Source organism: Hevea brasiliensis, chromosome 7 (genome assembly GCF_030052815.1).
Source record: "Hevea brasiliensis isolate MT/VB/25A 57/8 chromosome 7, ASM3005281v1, whole genome shotgun sequence".
Classification (NCBI taxonomy): domain Eukaryota; kingdom Viridiplantae; phylum Streptophyta; class Magnoliopsida; order Malpighiales; family Euphorbiaceae; genus Hevea; species Hevea brasiliensis.
Genome location: NC_079499.1, coordinates 103,180,452 through 103,203,183, shown reverse-complemented (window position 1 = coordinate 103,203,183; position 22,732 = coordinate 103,180,452). Strand labels below are relative to the sequence as shown.

Below are 22,732 nucleotides of genomic sequence, written 5' to 3'. Positions count from 1 at the left end.
TCTTTAATAATAGTCAAAATGGTAATAGCGTGAATATAGATTATAGAACGATAGAAAAGAATGTGAATTATACTATAAGGATTAGATCTTTAGAAGTAAAGGAAATACTTAAGAGAATGAAAGTGGGTAAAGCCTGTGGACCCAATGGAATACCAATTGAAGTGTGAAAGTGTTTGGGAGATATGGGAGTGGCATGGTTAACTAAATTATTTAATAAGATTCTAAACTCAAAGAAAATGCCTGATAAATGTAGGAGGAGTATATTAGTACATATTTTTAAAAATAAGGGAGACATTCAAAGTTGCTCGAACTATATGGAAATTAAACTCATTGGCCATACTATAAAGTTGTGGGAGAAAATTGTGGAGCATCGACTACGTCATGATACTTCTATCTCTCTCAATCAATTTGGCGTCATGCTTAGTCGTTCAACTATGGAAACGATCTTTCTCATTAGAAGCTTGATTGAGAAATATAGAGATGTGAAGAAAGATCTACACATAGTTTTTATTGATTTAGAGAAGGCTTATGATAGTGTTCCAAGATATGTCTTATGGAGTGTGTTAGAACAAAAGAGGGTATTTATTAGGTACATACAAGTATTGAAAGATATGTATGAAGGAGCAACTACTATTTTGCGCATAGTGGGAGGGGACACGAGAGATTTTCCTATCTCAATTGGATTACACCAAGGATCAGCTATAAGCCCTTACCTTTTTACATTAGTTTTAGATGAATTGACGAAACATATACAAGAGAGTATTTCTTAATGCATGATGTTTGCGGATGATATTGTTCTGATAGATGAGACGCGAGAAAAAGTCAATAGAAAGCTAGAGCTTTAGAGAAGTACTATAGAGTCAAAGGGCTTTAAGTTAAGTAGAACAAAGACAGAATACATGCATTGCAAGTTCAGTGAAGGCCAAACTGGTGATAAGGAAGGAGTTAGTTTGGATGAAGTGGTACTGTCCCAAAGTAATCACTTTAAATATCTCGGCTCAGTCATTCAAGTAGATGGGGGATGTGAGGAGGATGTTAGTCATAGGATTAAAGCCGGATGGTTGAAGTGGAGACGTGCCACGGGAGTTTTATGTGATCGCAAGATTCCCAATAAGTTGAAAGGAAAATTTTACCGTACAGCCATACAGCCGACTATGTTATATGGTAGTGAGTGTTGGGCATTGAAGGAGTTGTATGTGTCTAAGATAAGAGTTGCAGAGATAAGAATGTTAAGGTGGATGAGTGGCTATACTAAACTAGATAAAGTTCGTAATGAGAGTATTAGAGAAAAGGTATGAGTGGTACCAATTGAGGATAAGTTGAGAGAAGGGAGATTGAGGTGGTTTGGTCATGTAAAGTATAGACATACAGAAACTTCAGTTAGACAAGTAGAGCATATTAGGTTAGAGGATAGAAAGAAAAATGGATAGACCTAAATTGACTTGAAGGAAAGTAGTACAACATGACCTAGAAGCATTACAAATTTTCGAGGATTTAACCTAAAATCGTTTAGAGTGGAGAAAGCGAATCCATATAGCTGACTTCAAATTTTTTGGATAAAGGCTTAATTGAGTTTTTTTTTTTTTACCAGTCTAATGATTAATATATATGCACATCGGTGATGCTCAAATAACAACTGTGGCTGTAGTTTAGTGGTAAGAATTCCACGTTGTGGCCGTGGAGACCTGGGCTCGAATCCCAGCAGCCACATTACTATTCTTTCAGATTTTGGCTTTCTCTGCTTTGAATAAAAAAACCGAATTTTTTGAAATTTTGTCAATTTTTAATTTTAGATTTTTTTTCTCGATGTTCATTTTAATTTTTCCCATTTGTCATAAGGTTTGTAAAAATATAATAAAATTAATATTTTATTAAATAAAATTAAATATATATATATATAAATAATTTAATTTATAAATTAACTTGACCATATAATACACTCTTCAATTACAAAAATATAAAATTCATTTTCTCACAATTTATAAAAAGAGTTTATATTTATATAAGTATAAAAAATACTAAAATTTAATATTATTACTGCACTCAATAATTTCAAAAATGGCTTGGCCTCCTTTCCTTACTTAGGTTGGAATTTAAAGGCTTAGAATCGAAACTTAAATTTTAATTTTTTAATTATTATTTAAAATATTATTTAATATTTAAACTTTTATAATTAAAATATGTTAAATTTAAATTAAAATATTTAATTTTATCAAATTAATAAATTTAAAATGACATTTTTCTGAGCAATAACTCAGTCAGTAACACCAAATAAGGAGACTGAAAACTGAAAATTTTAAGCGTTTCATCTTTCAATTCAGTCAAATAGGAAGTTTTGGGCCGGCGACTAGCATTGGAATATTACCGGGTCATTGTGACATGCGGGTAACGCTGGTGTGGAACGCATCGTTAGTCAATGTGCGCGTAACAATAACACGCCAGCAACACCAGCCCACGTTAGAATGAATTTATTTATCGTTTTATTAAATTTTTATATATAAATTTATATATTATATATATATTTTTTTTAATTAATTTAATATATATTAATATAAATATTAATAATAATTTTAATTAATTTAATAAAAAATTTTAAATAAGCGAAGATATCTCGAATTTAAATTTTTTTTAACTATTTATTTTAATATTAGTTATCTTTACAATGAAAATGAATATGTGCCATTGCATAACTATATTACTTGATTGATTGTAAATTTAAAAAATAAAAAATAAAAAAATGAAAAATGATAATTAATTATTTTTCATATTGACTCAAATGGAATCCGAAGAAATTGTCTTAAAAATCTCCATATTTTTCATGCTTAAAATAGAGAGGGGCAAGTGGGTTGTTGTTTTGCCCGGCAGAAGGGACGCCACATGCATGTGTAATGTCTAAAGAAAATTATAAGATGTTCTGGTACCAGTGAACCATATATTTATCTCCTCTCCGATAATATTAATTATTAATAATTAATTATTTATATAATTATTAAAATAAATGATTTAATAAAAATAATTATTAAGTTAATTATTAAATGTAATATTATTAAATATGATCAAAAAATTAATCCAATAAAAAGATTAAATGAATAAATTAGTAATTTTATCAATAAGTCATTAAAAATTAATTAAATTTATAAATTAATTAAATATAATATTTATTAATATAAATAAATATAATTAATTAAATTTTAATTATAACCGTTGAGTTAGTGGGCTCCTTTATACCCAAAAGTAATAAAATCCTACATTAAATGTCTCCTCTCGTACGCTAACAACCCATAAATGAGTATTGTATAAAACCTATTTTGTATTATGAGGAAAATTATTATTGAAAATTTTATTATTTTAAACATATTAATTAAAAATTATTAAAAAATAATTTAAAATTATATTTAATAAATTTTAATTATAAAAACACTAAAATAATAAAATAAATTTTTTAATTTATTTTTTTAATAATATTTAAAATAATATTTTTATACATAAAAATAATTTTAACTTTTTAAATTCAATACTAAACAGATACTAAAACTACTTTTATTATTAAAAAAATCTACCTCTTTTACACTCCCATTTGCTAGTAATCAAGTTTTTTTTTTATTGTATAATCAATTATCTTAAATAAAAATATTATATTTATTTGATATTACTATTAAACTTATTATTATATATTATTGCTAAAATGATTATTGAGAAAAATACTCTTTTAACATATTAGTTAGATGACATTAGATATAATATATTCTAATTTTTTAATAATATTTAAAATAATAATATTTTTAAATATGTATTTTTTTTATTTTAAAAATTCAATATTAATATTTTTAAAACGTTTATATTAAAATATATTAAATTAATATTTAATATGTTTACTATAAATATTTTTATTTTTGTCAATATCAACTTAGCACTTCTCCACATCACATCTAATATATATATATACTATTAGTCAAAATTTGATATTTGTATTATCATTATTTGAAACATCACATAAAAAATAAATACTTTTAAAAATTTTATTTAATATATTTTTTCATAATTATAAATTTAATTATTGATATTAAATAATGATTAATTTAATAATTTATTTTAAAATATAGAATTATTTAAATTTTAAATATAAAATAAAATGGAAGAGAATGTATCTAATATAAATATAATTTTAATTTATTTCAACTATATATATATTTTAAAACTTAAAAATTATATTTTCTATTATAAATTAATAAATTATTTTACTGATGGTATACATAAAATATAATTAATAAATATCAAAATTATATTTATTACTTATTTCAAAAGATTTCAAATTAACACATTTTTCAATATATACAAATATGTTTTTATAATACAAACACTTCATTAAAAACAAAAAATAAAATATAAATGTTTTTATAATTTTTACACTTAAATTTATACATATTACATATGTCTTTTAAATTTTTGTTTTCTTTAAAAAAAAAAAAAGAAAATATGTGTTTCACAATTGCCATTCACGTAAAAAATTTAAACGTATAATTAATAATTTATAATATTAAAATAATGGACCATCTAATATAAACTAATTTATATATATATATATATATATATATATATATATATATATATATAACTTAATAAATTTTTATCTTAATTAAATTTAAAATTTATTTTAATTTATTTTTTAAGTATGAATTGAATTTTTATCAAGCTTAATACTTTAATTAAAAATTGAAATTTTGATATATTAATTAAGAGTTTTTTTTTTAAATATTAAATTCATGTGAGATTTTTAACTTAATTTTTATATAATTAGTAAAAATAATTTATCAAAAGGATTAATAATTATACTAAATATTTATTTATATTATTTATTTAATGTTTTTATATCCTCAATTATTTTGATTTAAATTAAAAATATTAAATGAATATATGTTTTAATATATAAATTAATACTGTAATTAAATATTTTATTAATATATAAAAAATAAATAATTTAAACGATTATAATTTATTTAATATATTTAATAAGAGGCCAGGACCGAGAAGTGCAGTGCAGCGATACGAGTATAGAGGGTCCAAATTCTCAGTACTCGGAGTCGGAGTGAACTGGACAGGAGCTGTGGGCGTACTCGCGTATCAACGTATCAGAAAATCCCGGGGCAAAATCTCAGCGACCGACACTTCCCTGCCCGAATTTCTTCTCTTTCTAAAGATTCTGTGGTTCACAGTTCACTTTCCACAAAAGCAATCACCATCGCAATCGCCAGCTGTCACTCATCTCTCCCTAAAAAGTCTCTCACGAGCCATTGGGACCCACTCTCTATCAAACAAAAACAATAATACCATTCGTCTGTGCGGGTCCCACACGGGCTTCCTACCAGGAGAAGGAAGTTCTCTTTTTTTTTAAAAAAAAACTCTCTCTCTCTCTCTCGATCTCTCTGTTATGTCTCCATGGACCTACCTATCACATGCATTTGACCACGTGGTGTGTTTTTATTGGACAACTCATTTGGTAAAACCATGATTGAGTCCTTCCTTTGGTTGGTGATGATATAATTTTTTTTTTTTTTTTTATATCGTGGTAAATCCGATTTACGGTTTGCATGTTGTGAGCTTATCTTTCTAATTTTTAATATTTTTTTTACCATATGGCATGTTTTGAGTGGATTAAAACAAAATCATTTTATGGATAAACCTAAAAGGCAAAAGTGTTTCTTTTCCTTTTTACATAAAAAAAATAAAGCAAAAAAAATATTATCATTACTATTTAACGTAATTTTTATAATAAAATTATTATAATTTTATTAAAAAATTAAATTTCATCTTTAAATATTGTGTAGGCATTTTTATATTAAAAAAATCAATTTTATCTAAAAATAAAAATAAAATATTTATATTCAAATTATTTTAATTATATATATTTAGAATGGTTTTTAAAGAAATTAAAAGGCCTATAGCATGGAAACACGTGTGTGGGTTAGCAAATGATTCGGGGTTAGATCAAATTAGCTCAATGATGAGTATATGACCAATCATTACATACAAATTGAAACTAAATAAGAATCAAAACGCATATTAATATTATGTGAAAGTAAAGTCTACCCTAACATGAAAATTAAAAAAAAAAAAAAAGAAATTATAATCGTAAATTAGCTCCACCGACACTTTGATGCACACGTGGCATGAAAGGACAAAACCATCTAACAGGATATAATAATGTAGAGTGAGGAGGAGTAAAGTTGAAAATCACATGAAGGCCAACTAATAGGGATCAAGGCTATAAATTTGAGGTTGCTATAATTTTTAAAAATAATATTTAATTATTAATTATAAATAATTGATATTTAAAATTAATATTTAATTATAATTGTATTATCAATGATTAATCACAATAACTAAACCTAATAAGTTCCAAATAAAAAATTAACCTAACAAGTTTTAAGTATAATTTCCATTTTTTTTAATATAAATTGCCAACTAACCAACAATATAAAAGGTTAGGATAATAAAGAAAACTCTCATTCACATGTCACAAAAGGGTTGCCTTGTAAAAAATCACACAACCTCAAAGGTCAAATAAACCATCAATTAATTCATTGTTGTCCTTACATTTGATTAAACAACACCTAATAATTGGCTTTGGTGGGTTGTATTGAGTATTGACTTCAATATATTTTAATGGAACTATACACATGTATACATTAGAGACAATGGATAATTAGTAGGCAAAGAGTAGAGATTTAGGCATGCAACTTAGATTGATATGCCCATATATATAAAATTGATATTATTATATTGAAGCCTGATATCATAGCTGTATTCCCACTAATTTATTGGTGATAAAATTAATTTTAAATTTTTTTTAAATATATAATATAATATTTTCTAAGAAGTATGATAGAATTCATCATATTTTTATAAATATTTTAGTTTTTTTCTTAAATTTTTAATTTAAAAAATAATAGTCTATTAAATTCATTATTTATATTTTCTGTAATAATTAAAAAGATAGGAGAAATGAATTCTGACTCTGTTTGAGTTTCAGCTTGAACAGACTCATCTTATAAATTTATATAAATTAAATGTAAAATATTTATGGAATAATCTCTCAGAATTATAATTCTTACAACTAAAAGATTATTCTCAAAATATGAGAATAGATTAATTAAATTATCATTTAATATTCTGTTGTTATATCATTGTTCATACATAGACAAATTTTGTCCACATTATATTTATCAGCTGGCAAATTATTTAATTTATAAAGAAAATAAAAAACATCACCGACAAAAATAAAGCCATTAAACCCGAATACTATCGGACCCAAAAAAAGTGTTTGATCTAACCCGAATTAAAGTCAAATTAATACACTGAGAGAGACGAAAATGATTGATCATTGCAATTGTATTGATATTATCGCGAGAAAATTAAAAAGAGCCTTCGAAGTAGGATCTGCTAACGCGGCGTAGATTATGTTCTGGCTGGTGTCTTTCTTCTGCTCTCTCTGTTCGCATAGTATATAGGTTTTACTGTTTACGCGTTTTCTCTTCTCTTTTCTGTTTTACATCTCTCAATATACCATTTTCTTGCACTTTCCCACACCAAAAACATTCAGGTGAACGAAAAAAAAAATCTATCAGACAGTAACAAAACCCACTGTTACAGAAAATCGAAGGAAAAAAAGAAATTGCCTTTCTTCTTCCGGGAGAGTACAGGTCGAAAGAGAAAGAAAAAGGGAAATAATTAATAGGGACGAAGGGGACACCTACTCCGGTGGGGGCACAGATCAGAGCCACCATCACTTCTGGGGCCCACCACCAATTACTTTTGATAATTTTTTTCTAATATTATTATTATTATTATTATTATTATTTCACTGGGATTAAAGACCCATTACACCACATATCCATTTCTTGATCTATTTGCCTCCTTCTCTATTACGCCTCCACATTTCAACTGGCGCTCTCTCTCCTCTCTTTTTCTCTTTCTAAAAACCAACCCACATCTTCACTCTTTTCATTGCCTCAAGATTGAGACCAGCCAGGATACAGACAGGAGTGAGACTTGGCTGGCTGGCTAAGCTATTGAAAACAACGTTAAAGCAACAGCAACCCAGCAACACTTTTTATCCATTTTTTTCTTTGTTGTTTTTGGAAAATTTATTTATATATATAAAAGAATCAGCTCTGTTTATCAGTTTATGCTTTTCTCTATATCTGGGTTTTGAGATTGGGATGCAAAGGTGGAGTCTTTTTGGCGAGCTGAACCAGCGGAAGACTCGGTTCTGAGTTAGGTTCTCTCGATTTGAGGAGAGGGCTGGGTTTGTTTTGATTTGGGGAGCTAGCTGAGCCAGTCATGAACACTGGGGGTCGACTTATTGCTGGGTCTCACAACAGGAATGAGTTCGTTCTCATAAATGCTGATGAGAATGGAAGAGTAAGACCTCTGCAAACCCGTGCATTTTGGTTCCTTTTTTCTTTCTCAGTAACCCATTTACTCAGTTTGTTGATTTCTGATCTGGGTTTTCTTTCAAATGTGACAAATTAGAGCTTTCTTTTCATAGCTTTAGCCATATTTTCTTCTGATTCTCACAGATTTAGTGATCTCTATATTCACTTAGATTATGAATGTCACTTTTGCTTCCTTCAGGTTTTTTATTCTCTAATTAAATGCACATTTTCCTAAAAAATTTTGCCTTTTCTTGGAATTTCCTTATTCTTTCTCTGGTGAATCATATCGTAGCTTTTGTTTTTGCCATATAATTGAGTCAAGATTGGAGCAATTTGGTTAAAATAGCTAATACCTACTTTTGGAAGTAAATTGCTAGATTTTTGAGCCTCTCTCGAATTTGCTATTTCATTCCAAAGTTTCAGTTTTTCTGATCTGTTAATTTAGTTGTTTTGCGAAGGTTTTAGAAGGTCAAGATTTATATTCTGATTCTATGTAAATGCTGGGTATATTTATAAGGAATGTCCAATAATTTCAGAAAATTGTGATTAAATTTGCTGTTTATTATGAGATAATTGAAATTGCTGTGTGGTTATTGGCATAGAATTTGGAAGCTTTAGGGTAGACTGTCAATGAATTTGCATATGGCATATTGCAACCTCTTCTTCTGGATCTACCAGACATTCAATTGATCAGTTCACTATAAAAATGAGCACTGTTGCGAGTCGGAATCCTCGCTGTTTCTGTCATAAACACACACATGAGAGCACGTGCAGAATCACATTCATTGATATAGAAGGAGGGACTGCAAGGTTCTTTGACTAGATGAGATTTGACCGCATGCATATGGGAAAAAGATTGCTGAAGATGTTGTGGAAGAGAATTAAATTTTAGTTTTTCAGGCCATACAGTGAAGTCAAAAGAAACTAGTGGTGAAATCCTGGGAATGCCAATCAAAGACGGCAAATTGACTTGTTAATGAAGTCTGATGATAAATTTTAGTATATTTAGGGGTGCATGCAATGAATTGAAACTCTTTGCTTTCGTCTGTTTTGTTTGTAATTTTTAGTTGCAAGCTCAACCATTATTTATTGTTTTTTTTTTTTAAACTTTCCCCCTAGCAAATTATTTAAGTGCTAATACACTCAATTTGTTGTTTTTATATGCAGATAAAGTCTGTTCAGGAACTGAGCGGGCAAGTGTGTCAGATATGTGGGGATGAGATTGAGATCACCGTGGATGGAGAGCCATTTGTTGCCTGCAATGAATGTGCTTTCCCAGTGTGCAGGCCTTGCTATGAGTATGAAAGAAGAGAGGGAAATCAAGCCTGCCCTCAGTGCAAGACCAGATACAAGCGCATTAAGGGTTAGACTTCAATGCCCTTTTTTTGCGTGTAAATATTTAGGTTACATACCTCATTTGACTGTAACTGTTGATATAATTAAATGACAGGTAGTCCTAGGGTTGATGGTGATGAAGAAGAAGATGATATTGATGACTTGGAGCATGAGTTTGACTATGGGAACTTTGATGGCTTGGGTCCGGAACAAGTTGCAGAAGCAATGCTCTCTGCACGCCTTAATATTGGGCACGCTTCTCATTCTAACGTGTCTGGAATTCCCACACACTCAGAAGTTGATTCTTCTCCCCTCAGCTCTAAAATTCCCCTTTTGACATACGGCGAGGAGGTAATTCTGTTGGCCTGTCATATATGCACATGCTTTAATATTCACACGAGTGATCTGATGATTGCATCTGTGGTCTTTTAGGATGCTGAAATTTCTTCTGACCGACATGCTCTTATTGTGCCCCCATACATGGGTCATGGAAACAGGGTTCACCCAATGCCTTATTCTGATCCATCTATACCTTGTAAGTCATTTGTTCATCCTCTGCTTGCATGTCCTTGTGCTTTTTTATCGTTCTATTTATCCAGGTAACATAAAGTTAATGTTTTTGACATTGTAGTGCAACCTAGACCTATGGTTCCTAAGAAAGACATTGCTGTATATGGGTATGGGAGCGTGGCCTGGAAAGATAGAATGGAAGATTGGAAGAAAAGGCAGAGTGACAAACTTCAGGTGGTCAAGCATGGAGGAAACGATGGTGGAAACTTCGATGGAGATGAATTGGATGATCCTGATTTGCCCATGTAAGTGGTAGCTGAAAGCTTCTTTTTTTTTTTTGGTCCTTTCTTTAGTAATTTTTTTCCCCATATTTGTTCCATCGCTGATTGAATTATCTTCTATCCCTAGAGAAGATGATGTTTGATAACACAGTTTGACCAAGTGAAGATATTTATTAGGTGCCGTTGAAGATATTACTAGTATAAAAAGCTGAGATAGGTTCAAAATAGGTTTTGAACATCTTTAAAAGGGTTGATTTTGGGAAATCACTTTTGAGGTTGAAACATTTCTCTTGGCTGCTGATGTGAAGCTGTTCTAGGTGGTAGAGTTGATTTTGTATTGTAGTGAATTATTAATTTGCACTCCACTTTTGAGCTTGAATCATATGCATTAGCTGCTGATGTGAAGGTGTTCTAGGTTTAATGTTGGGTTATTTTGTGTTGTGGTGGATTCGTAATTTACACTTCTGAATGCTTACTGCCAATATATTACTTTTTCTTCAACCTCCAGATGCATTCCATTGTGCTGAATTTTACCACGAGAGATCTAAATGAAATATAAGATGTACCCTTATAAAATTTGAATGCTATAGGTCCTGTATAAAATTTGGTTGGACTTAGTAATATGTTAATTGACGTGACACTACAGAAAATTTATGCGAATTTCATCTGAAAGTGTGGGTTTTTTTTTTATCCCTCTCTCTCTCTCTAGTAAATGGCGCCTTTTTTTATCTATTCATTTGTTTTTTATCTGTTCATTTATTTAGGCTTTTTATGATTTTTCTTGATGCACTTTGTCAGGATGGATGAGGGCAGACAGCCACTTTCAAGGAAGTTACCCATACCATCAAGCAAGATAAGCCCATACAGATTGATAATAATACTCCGTCTTGTAATTCTTGGCTTGTTTTTTCACTATAGAATTCTCCACCCAGTCAACGATGCCTATGGTTTGTGGTTGACATCAGTGATATGCGAAATATGGTTTGCAGTATCATGGATTCTTGATCAGTTTCCAAAATGGCACCCTATAGAACGAGAAACATACCTTGATCGGCTGTCACTAAGGTATATGGAACCCATTTAGTTTCACATGTGACAGATTCTCGTAATTTGTCTTGGTTCCATTCTATTTTTTCCTTGCATTTAACTTCCACTCCCTGTTAGTGCGTGAGATTTGGGAAGCTGATGGCTTACCATTGCCCCTTCATTTTCAGGTATGAAAAAGAAGGAAAACCATCTGAGTTGGCTAGTGTAGATATTTTTGTAAGTACTGTTGATCCAATGAAAGAGCCCCCACTGATCACTGCAAACACTGTTCTCTCGATTCTTGCGGTTGATTATCCTGTGGATAAGGTTGCATGCTATGTGTCAGATGATGGTGCTGCCATGCTTACATTTGAGGCACTTTCTGAGACGTCTGAATTTTCCAGGAAATGGGTTCCTTTTTGTAAGAAATATAATATTGAGCCCCGAGCCCCTGAGTGGTATTTTTCTCAGAAGATTGACTATTTAAAAAATAAAGTCCACCCATCTTTTGTGAGGGAAAGGCGTGCTATGAAGGTTGGTGACTGTCTGCAGAATCATTTTATAGTATAATGTGTGCAAGTCATATAGCAATGTGATTTGAAATTGACATTATATCTAGTTTAGAAAAATATAATCCAATGTTTCTGTTATCTTTTTTTCTTATTTTTTATTTTAACACTTGATTCACCCAAATTTTTGCTAATGATGTTGCTTCATTGTATTATTTTATTGTTGCAGAGAGAATATGAAGAATTCAAAGTTCGGATCAATGGATTGGTTGCCACTGCACAAAAAGTTCCAGAAGATGGTTGGACAATGCAGGATGGAACTGCATGGCCTGGAAACAACGTACGAGATCATCCTGGCATGATTCAGGTACGACCATATTTTTTTTTTTTTTGTAAAATCACAGGCTGTGTTCTCTTGATAATTAATTTATTTATTGAGTCATGTACTACTGTCAACAGTCCTTTCTCCTTGATAAGCATACAACTAAATAATGATGGTATCTTGCTTTATAGGTCTTCCTTGGTAACAGTGGTGTCCGTGATGTGGAAGGGAATGAGTTACCACGTTTGGTTTATGTTTCTCGTGAGAAGAGACCAGGTTTTGAGCACCATAAGAAGGCTGGGGCTATGAATGCTCTGGTATGGCACAAGCTTTTATTTTTTTAATGCCTTTTGGGCACTTTCCAGGTTTCTTTAATATTCTCTTTCTAACGACCAAGAACTAATACTTTGTTTCTTATCATTGCTGCAGGTTCGGGTGTCTGCAGTTCTATCAAATGCTCCTTATCTTTTGAATGTTGATTGTGATCATTATATTAACAATAGCAAGGCTCTTAGGGAAGCTATGTGCTTCATGATGGATCCAACATCAGGAAAGAAAGTTTGCTATGTGCAATTTCCTCAAAGATTTGATGGTATTGATCGTCATGATAGATACTCAAATCGGAATGTTGTATTCTTTGATGTATGTGTATTTTGCTTTCATTCCCTGTTTTATTGCTGCTCTTTGGAATTTCTCTATTTAATTAGTACTATGGAAAAAAAAATTAATTTTTTTAATTGAAAACAGATCAACATGAAAGGATTAGATGGTTTGCAAGGTCCCATATATGTTGGAACTGGGTGTGTTTTCAGAAGGCAAGCTCTTTATGGTTATGATGCGCCTGTCAAGAAGAAGCCCCCTGGCAAGACCTGCAACTGTTGGCCAAAATGGTGTTGCCATTGCTGTGGATCTAGAAAGAACAAGAAATCAAAGCCAAAGAAGGAGAAGAAAAAGAAGTCAAAGAACAGGGAAACATCAAAGCAGATACACGCCCTTGAAAATATTGAAGAAGGAATTGAAGGTGTAGATTTGTTCTCGCCATGGCACTAATTTTACCATGCTGCGCTAATTTCTAAGTCAATAAAATTGTGTTGCTTTTTCAGATTCAACTATTGAAAAATCTTCAGAAACTTCCCAAATGAAATTGGAGAAGAAGTTTGGACAGTCTCCAGTATTTGTAGCTTCAACGATTTTGGAAAATGGCGGAGTTCCTCAAGATGCCAGTCCTGCATCACTGTTGAGAGAAGCCATCCAAGTTATCAGCTGTGGTTATGAAGATAAAACAGAATGGGGAAAGGAAGTAAGTGAAAAACAAGAAACATAATTCTAAAAATTCCATAAGCATGTTTTATTGTACTTGGGTGTCAATATGATTTGTGTTGAACCAGGTTGGCTGGATATATGGCTCTGTGACTGAGGATATCCTGACAGGATTCAAAATGCACTGCCATGGATGGCGATCTGTGTACTGCATACCTAAGCGGCCTGCATTTAAGGGTTCAGCTCCTATTAATCTGTCAGATCGTCTAAACCAGGTTCTTCGGTGGGCCCTTGGTTCTGTTGAAATTTTATTGAGCAGACATTGTCCTATTTGGTATGGCTATGGGGGCGGCTTGAAATCATTGGAAAGATTTTCCTACATAAATTCAGTTGTATATCCTTTGACATCTGTTCCCCTGCTTGTTTACTGTACCCTACCAGCTATCTGTCTTCTCACTGGGAAATTCATTGTTCCTGAGGTAATACTGCATTTCATTTTGATCATTGCTAATTCATTTTAAAGATTTGAACATGCTGATTTTGGATTGATCTTTTCATTCTCATTCTTCATGGATTTCTTAAAAGGGCAGGTGACATAAAGAACTATTTTTCAACTTGATTTTGTGCATTAGTACTAAAACTGGCTGTTTTGATTTAGGTCGCTATTTTGTGGGCTGATTAATATATTCTTCTGTGGGCTTGTCATGTTAATGTAGGTTGATGGTTGCCTGTAGTTTAGCAGCTTACGAATCTTGTTGAGAAGATTCAAAAAGCATATATTATATGAGCAAACCAGTTTTCCTTTCTTTTGTTTACAAAATGCTGATTAGGTCCCATAGTATTTAGCTGTTCTAAGAGCCTGAACACCAACTCTTTCATTTTTATTATTTGGCCGCTAGGGTTTGGGGCTCATTTGGTTTTTTTGTTATGCAGATTAGCAACTATGCTGGAATTGTATTCATGGCACTCTTCATATCTATAGCTGCAACTGGTATTCTTGAGATGCAGTGGGGTGGTGTTGGGATAGATCACTGGTGGAGAAATGAGCAGTTTTGGGTAATTGGAGGTGTTTCATCACATCTATTTGCTCTGTTTCAAGGTTTGCTCAAGGTTTTGGCTGGTGTCAACACAAATTTCACTGTCACCTCAAAAGGAGGTGATGATGGGGAATTTTCAGAGCTTTACCTATTCAAATGGACATCATTGTTAATCCCTCCCACAACTTTGTTAATCATAAACATTGTTGGAGTTGTGGTTGGGGTCTCGGATGCTATCAACAATGGCTACGATTCATGGGGTCCTTTGTTCGGTAGGCTATTTTTTGCGTTATGGGTCATTATCCACCTCTATCCCTTCCTCAAGGGGCTGCTTGGGAAGCAAGATCGCATGCCCACCATTATTTTGGTATGGTCAATTCTGCTGGCTTCAATCTTAACTCTTGTGTGGGTCCGAATAAACCCATTCGTGTCGAAAGATGGCCCTGTGTTGGAAATTTGTGGGTTGAATTGTGACTAAGATAATGAATAAGGCCTGAAAAGTAGGCTTTCAATGGAGAAATATAAAAATGGATCTCGAGTCCCAGCCAGGAAGGTCATTGGATAGGCTGGCTGGGTTGGGCGTGACAAATGTGCAATGTGATATTTTATGGCCAAGATGAAATTTTTGTGGGAAGAAAGTTGTAGTTTGGGGGTGTAGATACTGTGGGTTGGGGATGACACTATTTTTTACAGTTTTTTTTTTCTTCTATTAATTCTTTTATTAAATTGCTGTTTTTCATGTGAGTTTTATGTATTTCTAAGAGAGCATGGAATCATAAATTATTCCCTTATCAATGTGGGGATTCATGCAAGTGTCTCAAACCACTTTCACGTCCTTTTGTTTTATTGTTTCTCCATCTGGACATTTATGTACCTTATTTGGAGCTGCAAATGCTGTGCAATTTGATCTCCTTAATAACATGCCTGTTCTTCGTTTTCCTTACTTTCATCATGTTCTTCAGATCTTTTCATCTTTTACCCCTTTAAAGAGAAGGGTGTTTAAGCATTTTTTCAAATTTTGTTCATAATCTGTTGAAAAAAAAAAAGTAAAAACAAGTAGGCTACGCTATTTTGCTATAATAGGATCAAACTCGAGACAGTATTGAGTTAAAGTTGATTGGCAACTGGGAAAAGATGTTAGAAGCGATATTGATGCTTCCGTGCACATTGGGTTCTCGGGCTGGATTTGGATGGCTATTGGGGGATCATTGGGGCACTTTTTTGGGTGGTGTTCAGCAACCTTCTGTAGGTAGAGTTGAAGTTTGATTTGGCAGAAGCTTTGTCTTTACGCGAGGCATTGTCTTGGTTGATGAGGAGAGGTTATCAAGATGCTGTTACGGAAATGGATTCTTTGAATCATTTTCATGCTCTTCAAAGTTCTGTTGCTAATCTCTCTTATTTTGGTCAGATAGCTGAAGATTGTAAAGCTCTTCTCAATGACCTATTTCTTGCTTCTTATGTTTTTGTGAAAAGGTCAGCGAATTTGTCTAACTCAGTTGAATGGGGTTGAGGTTCTGCTCCTCCATTTTACTTTCTAGATAAGCTGATAATTCCAGTTGAGGTTTTAGATCTCCAGCCTTAAATGGGCATAACCACCTGGTTACTTTGAAGACTTTCTCAAGTCCACCATAGTCTCCATGGGCAGTGCCAGGAATGTGCAGTCTAATGTTCAAATTCTAAAATGTGAAAGCAAGACACAGGCACCCAGCCTGTGCTGTGAAATTGCAAATGAAGTTCCAAATCCCATAACCATACAATTTTTTACTGCTTGTTGACTTGCCTTTTCTAAGTCAATTCTACTTCTCCTTTTAACTGCTCATTCCTATAAATAGAAAAAGGATGAACCTTTTCTTGACTTGACTATTCAAACTATGACCATGTTTTGTTTGCTTCCTATGCATTGCTAATTGCCATTCTTTTGTTTCAATTGCATAAAATCCCATTATGATCAAATTTTATATAAATATCAAACAATTATTTAATTTTTAATATAAAGTTAGATGATTTTCTTTAATATATTCAGATAAAAAATAGAGCAAGTGAAATTTTTTTTATTAAAAATTTTATTTATTTATTTATTTTTACTAAAAATTGGCACATCAAATTTCTTGATGTGATTTAATAAATTCAGTCAATTGCTTTCTGAAGTTGAAAAAACTATGCTCTAATAGCTGAATTTCTTAATTTAATTTTGATCAGAAGAATTGTTTCAATTTAATTTTAATTTATTTTAAAATTAATTTTAACTAATTTCAGTTAAATTTTAATTTTAAAATTTGCACCAAAGCAAACGGATCTGCTAATATTAGAATTTGTTGAACAAAGAAATTCAACTAAAATACAGCAAGACTTGTTGAGAAAGAAGAAAAGAACTTGAAAAAAAACCAAGTCAACATCCTTTAAAATTATCATCTCCCTATTTTCTTCTAATCAGCCACCAGCAAAAATACATCACACACCATTAAAAAATTCTTCCCAATTTTGACAATTTCATCAACATAATTTGGCCCAATCACACTCGTCCGATCAAGACCACAAAACATCATCATCATCATCATGCAATTGGGTTGATCTTGATGTTGGGACCCTCATAAGAAGATCTCATGCGTATGAGACCCCAAATACATATGTTAACTTTTCCTGTAAGCAAAGGTTAATTATACAATACACTGCAAGGACTAATTTTTAGTATTCCCTTAAATATAATTTTTACTTTTTTATAATTTTAAAAAATAAAATTCATGATTTTATATGGAGCCAAATTACATAATAATCTCTGTAAAAGTGAAGCCGTGGGATTGGTGTTTGAAAAGTCAACAAACTGAATTGACGGTGTATGATGTTGATGAGTGACGTATTAAAATAGAAGTGGAAGTAGTGGAACAAAATAATAAAAAAATATTATATAAAATAACATCGCTGGCTTCCTCGTATGCATTATCTAGACTTCTTCCTGTCATCTTCTTAGCGCCAACTCTGCAGTTTCTTCTCTAAACGCGCACTACGCCAACCACTTGAACCACAGAAACCGTCCAGATTATAAATTACAGGAGAGTAAGAATCAAGAAACGAAGAAGCATAATAGAGATAGAGAAAGAGAGATTGTTTCTTGATGATGATCATGGCGGAGTTACAATCCTTGTATAGAATCCACAAAGTCTTAACGGACTCAGAAATGGTCGCGGCTCAACAGTTGATGCAGTTAAGCGATGAGGATAACAGCAATAGCATTAACAGGAAGAGCAAGAACAAGAATAATTGTGATGACAATGAGGACTCGTTTGATCGTAGCAGCCAAGATGAGATCACTTCGAAGAAGAAGATTGAAGAGATTTTTGGTAAAGAAGAGGAGTTTATTATCGAACGGCCAAGGAAGAAAAGATTCAGGTCTCTGCAGAGCATTTACAAGGACACCAAGCCGATAAAGGTTATTAGACATGGCAGGCAAGAATCATCATGAGATGAGGTAATCGAAGAAACCCTAATGGAGGTTTTGGGATAAAAGAGTATTTTTGTAAACATATAGCCTTCTAATTTTTTTTGGCTTTGTAGGGAGATCGAATTAACAAAGCTTTTTTGTTTTCTTTTTTGCTTGTCATATGACTGATAAGTGAAGGGGTTCTTGATGATAATTTCTTGCATGGATGAAGTAAGGATGATGATGATATAGTTTATATTTACAGTTTTGATTATGGGATTTTGGTTTAATATATCATTAAGAGCAGTGGGTTAAGTTTACTCTCTGCAAGAAGAGTAGAGATTTCTTCTTCTTTTTCTAGCTTATTAGGCATCATAAGCTGTATTTTTATCATATTAAGTTGTTATGATGCTTAATGTTAATTATTAGGATACAAATTAACCAATGCTAATATATAGTCTGGCCATTTATTAATTGAGGAACTTGGAATCGTAGATCAATATGTATTTATCTGCAGATCTTTTGCAGAAGAATGGATATCTATTTTCTTTGAAATCTTTAATTAGCTGACCACTTATTGGTACTAATTCTTGATTGATTAATGGTTTCCTACTTAATTTGTGCTAGCCATATAATTTAATACCAGTAATTAATCACATCATGGCAAGAATTGTTTCTGATATTTGAGTATTTGGCTAACAATTACTTGACTTCAATATAATTAAGATGCTATAGGTCGAAGTCTCGAAGGAGACATGCATGATTATATTTCTTGCCTTCATCTTTCCAAAATGCAGCTTCCAATTTCAGTGGTGCTTATTGATCATGGGTTAATTAGCTAGTCAAGAATTAATGTTAAAAAAAATTAATTTCTATTTAGTGATTAGTGGACGAGTTGTCCAAGCTTACACGTTTCAGACTTTACTTTTTTATTTAGTTTCCTCCATAGTATTGTCTTTACATGTTCAACAATATTCTTGTTGTGTTTTTTTACTTTCTTTTCTTCAAATTATATACTGATGCTTTTATAATCTTAATTAACAGTATTATAAAGTAGTAATTAATTGGAATGCAGTTGTTTTGAGCGCAAGGCCAGATTTGAATCATGGATAAGACTTTGAATTAAGGTAATCTCGAGTCAACTTTTGGCATTGTATTTAGAGGTCCAAAAGTGTTTTTCTGAATAAAAACACCATTTTAGATGTTGTTATAAAAAATAGTTTAGAAAAAATTATTTTGTTATTTTAATATTTTTTTTATTAAAATTTATCAAATTTAATTTTAAATTATTTTTTAATACTCTCTAACTAGTATATCTAAAAGTAATTTTCTTAATAACAGTTTCAACAGTAATGCCAAATAGCCTTAAGTGTTTTTTTATACTGATTATTTTAATAAGGGTTCATTCTCTCACATTAGCTTAATGCATTTAAACAAAATCAAACCCTGATTAATAACGAAGATTAGTTCTTATTGGACTAATTTTGTTGAGTAAAATTAAAATTTGATATTATATATATTAATATTTTATTATTTTTTTATTACATAAATTAAGTGAGGGGAGAGTTAAAATCTAGATTTTTCAATTTCAATATATATGTAGTTAAAATTAAATTATATTCATTGCTGTGTTGCTTATATTTTATTATTTTTTACATAAAATAAAAAAATCTAATTATACTCCCCTTTATATTGTATTTGCATTTCTAGTCAAATATACCCTAAGTTACTTTGGGGTGAGCAATTAGATGAGATTAAATATCCTTTTGTTCGAAAGTGAAATCTGTGGATTTCTTCTCATTATTTTTACATATGTTCTTGAATAATTTTCCTTGAAAATGTAAAGCTTTAAGAAATATTTTTATATATAAAAAATTTCCAAATTAATGAAATAGTAAATTTCATCAAAATAGCTTATTTATGCTTTTTTTTCACAAAGAACAATTTTCATTCAATTTTTAGTAATGCACCGCTGAACTAAATCTATAATATTATTTGAATATGTTGATTTAAAAAAAAAAGGATATAAGGCATATAATGAGGCTGAATTGTTTATTTTTTATTTATTGATTTTGTAATATTTCTTCTCAGTAATTTGCTGAAAATTATAAATTTAAAATTTAAAAACATTATAAAAAATTTAAAAAATATGATAGAAGTGGTTGGTCATATCTTTTTAATTTTATTGGAGATAATTTTTATTTATTTATTTTTTATTTCTTATCTACACGCTGTTAAATTTATTACATAATTAATGTTAATTAGAATTTTATTTTTTTGTCAGCCAAATCATAGGATTTATCAGTGGAAAAATTAACTTTGGGTAGGTGAAATAATAATGATTGAATGTCAATAATAATGACAAAATATCTTAAAATTTTCCAAATCAAGAGATGTATGAGTTTTATGCATGCAGTGAATGTCACGACCCAACTTATGAGCTAGATCGGCATTAGGACTTAGGTCAGCTTAAAGCTCTCGAAACCCATAGTAAGCCTAATTATTCCTCAATCCAACTCTTAGGCCCATTTGGGTCCAATTTCAAGAATTTAACTGGACAGAGTCCGGTCATAAAATGGACAATTTAACGAGGAGTTTTTGACTCGTCCTATCTGTAAACACGATATATAATAAATTGGGGAGCTCAGCTCACCCTCCACATAATCAAGATGTCATAACTCAAATGGGAGCTCAGCTCGCTCATCCAATCCCATAATGCATACAGTTAATAATTTTACAAGTCTAACATAACTTTTATAATATAGGCCCAAAATAAAAATAAGTGCTTCTAACACATGCGGAGTCTAAAATTTAACTCAATTATACAAAATATATTAAATATTATTAATGGACCTGCGAAGAAGAAAAGAAAGTTAGCCACAACAAATAATCCCCCTATAGCCTGAAAAAATAGATGAACGGGAGTGAGCGTTCGACTCAGAGAGTAAAATATCAATTTTAACCATAATCTCTATAGCTATCTAAAGCTAAAGCACTATGTGGAGTGAAATGCAACATCATCATAATTTTCATATCATAACAGCAAAAAGGCAATTTGGAGTATTCACACACCCAACACTATCAATCAATACATATATAGGAGTTGATCCCTTATACAGCCCTCTTAATCCAACCTCTGCCAGCGAGTGTCTCTCAAGCCGGACTTTCGCTTAATAAACCAAATGCGGGGTCCCAGCGAGTATCTTTCAAGCCGTGTCTACCCCGGAGGACCGGGTCCCAGCGAGTGTCTCTCAAGTCGTGTCTACTTGTGTGACACCCCTTACCCAACTATAGTGTAGCCGAGCAAGTTATGCCACTCAGTGTGCCGAAGCACTCTATTTTATCTGATTTTATTACAGTCCTTGATTTATTTATTCAAAAACTTTATTGAAGATTTAGGCTATTTTTACTTTTATCAAAATCTAACTAAATTGGAAATTTAAAAAATTTTAACGATAATCCGACAAAGTGTCATTGTAATTTGGACTACAGATTCTTCCGAACTCACAAAGACAATTTCAATATATACTCAATTTCTCAAACTTAATAGTCTCAAAAATTTTCAAACATAATGTATCTCAATACGGTTTCAGTTTCTCGAGAAATCTCATTAGATTTTCAATATCTCAATATTCACAAGTATAATCTCATTATAACTCAAATTCAATTCACATACTAAAATACTTACTTTGAATAGCTTCCATAATTCATAGGTTAATTACATGAGTTTATTTTGTACAAGATATACAAATAATTTGCAATGTGCTAGGAATGAACAATATACATAACATGTATAAAATGAGCCCTATCTACATGCATTCTTTGAGGAGGTGACAATCTTGAACTCTTCCGACACTTCGCAGATCGACTCCAAAAATCTCAATGATACTCTGGTTTTACCTTGATACTGAGGAAGCAATTCCATCGCGCTAAGCATTTCGCTTAGTGGTGCAATAATATAACCGAAATAATATATACAAGTAAAGAAAGGAATAAATGATAATTCTGATACTCAAGAATCAATTTAATTTGGTATGGTATTTCTAGTATCAATGATCTTATATACTAGTTTGTTCCTCTTTGGAAGTGCTTAGTTTATAACTTTTCAGTAATACTAGCAGGTATATAATTTATTCTATCTGTATTGTATTTCAAGTCATGCATTACGCAATTTATATTTTTGTTATGTTTCTTTTGCTAATCTCTTTTGCTTATTCATTTAATACTTAATTTAATTGTCTTGGATTTTCATTATACTTAACTTAACTTAGCTGCTGAATTGAATAATACTTTAATTGATCGCCCAAGTAACCTATACTAGACGATCGATGGATAACGGGTCGTTGGCTTTGGACCGCATGATTGCCTCGGGCGTCATACCATGGGACGCAGAACGTCAACCATGTATGCAGTCAGTATGGCTAAAAAGCCATGATATCACATAATCGAGCATAAAAGCCATGCATAAGGGCATAAAAGCCATGAATACGGGCATAAAGCCATGAATACAAGCATAAAGCCTTTCGCAGTACTGCTAAAACAATACCCTATTGGCATGCCAAACTATCCAAACCAATCTTGTTAGGTATACTAGGGCAT

At 31.4% G+C, this 22,732-nt stretch overlaps 2 protein-coding genes and 1 non-coding gene across 3 annotated transcripts; all 3 read left to right on the top strand.

Annotated features, from left to right (window-relative positions):
• Positions 1 to 1,638: 1,638 nt before the first annotated feature.
• TRNAH-GUG (transfer RNA histidin (anticodon GUG)) lies at positions 1,639 to 1,710 on the top strand. Its single transcript has one exon. It is a non-coding gene; the product is annotated as a tRNA-His (tRNA).
• Positions 1,711 to 7,447: 5,737 nt separating this feature from the next.
• Positions 7,448 to 15,658, top strand: LOC110636419 (cellulose synthase A catalytic subunit 2 [UDP-forming]). The gene is made up of 14 exons (XM_021786125.2): positions 7,448 to 8,421; positions 9,603 to 9,798; positions 9,886 to 10,121; positions 10,203 to 10,305; positions 10,402 to 10,585; positions 11,360 to 11,626; positions 11,776 to 12,121; positions 12,326 to 12,463; positions 12,610 to 12,735; positions 12,848 to 13,060; positions 13,166 to 13,439; positions 13,522 to 13,718; positions 13,807 to 14,157; positions 14,612 to 15,658. The coding sequence occupies exons 1-14, from the start codon at positions 8,341 to 8,343 to the stop codon at positions 15,191 to 15,193; spliced, it is 3,294 nt and encodes a 1,097-aa protein (XP_021641817.1). The 5' UTR covers positions 7,448 to 8,340; the 3' UTR covers positions 15,194 to 15,658.
• A 2,009-nt stretch (positions 15,659 to 17,667) lies between these two features.
• On the top strand, positions 17,668 to 18,453 carry LOC110636420 (uncharacterized). The gene has a single exon (XM_021786126.2). The coding sequence runs from the start codon at positions 17,828 to 17,830 to the stop codon at positions 18,173 to 18,175; it is 348 nt and encodes a 115-aa protein (XP_021641818.1). The 5' UTR covers positions 17,668 to 17,827; the 3' UTR covers positions 18,176 to 18,453.
• The last annotated feature ends 4,279 nt before the right edge of the window (positions 18,454 to 22,732 follow it).

Excerpts from the sequence above, each read along its gene's own strand:
- LOC110636419 (XM_021786125.2), top strand. The coding sequence starts at position 8,341 with ATGAACACTGGGGGTCGACTTATTGCTGGGTCTCACAACAGGAATGAG. Across the intron at positions 9,799-9,885 it reads CAGATACAAGCGCATTAAGG|GTAGTCCTAGGGTTGATGGT; the intron begins GTTAGACTTCAA and ends ATTAAATGACAG. Across the intron at positions 10,122-10,202 it reads TTTTGACATACGGCGAGGAG|GATGCTGAAATTTCTTCTGA; the intron begins GTAATTCTGTTG and ends GTGGTCTTTTAG.
- LOC110636420 (XM_021786126.2), top strand. The coding sequence starts at position 17,828 with ATGATGATCATGGCGGAGTTACAATCCTTGTATAGAATCCACAAAGTC.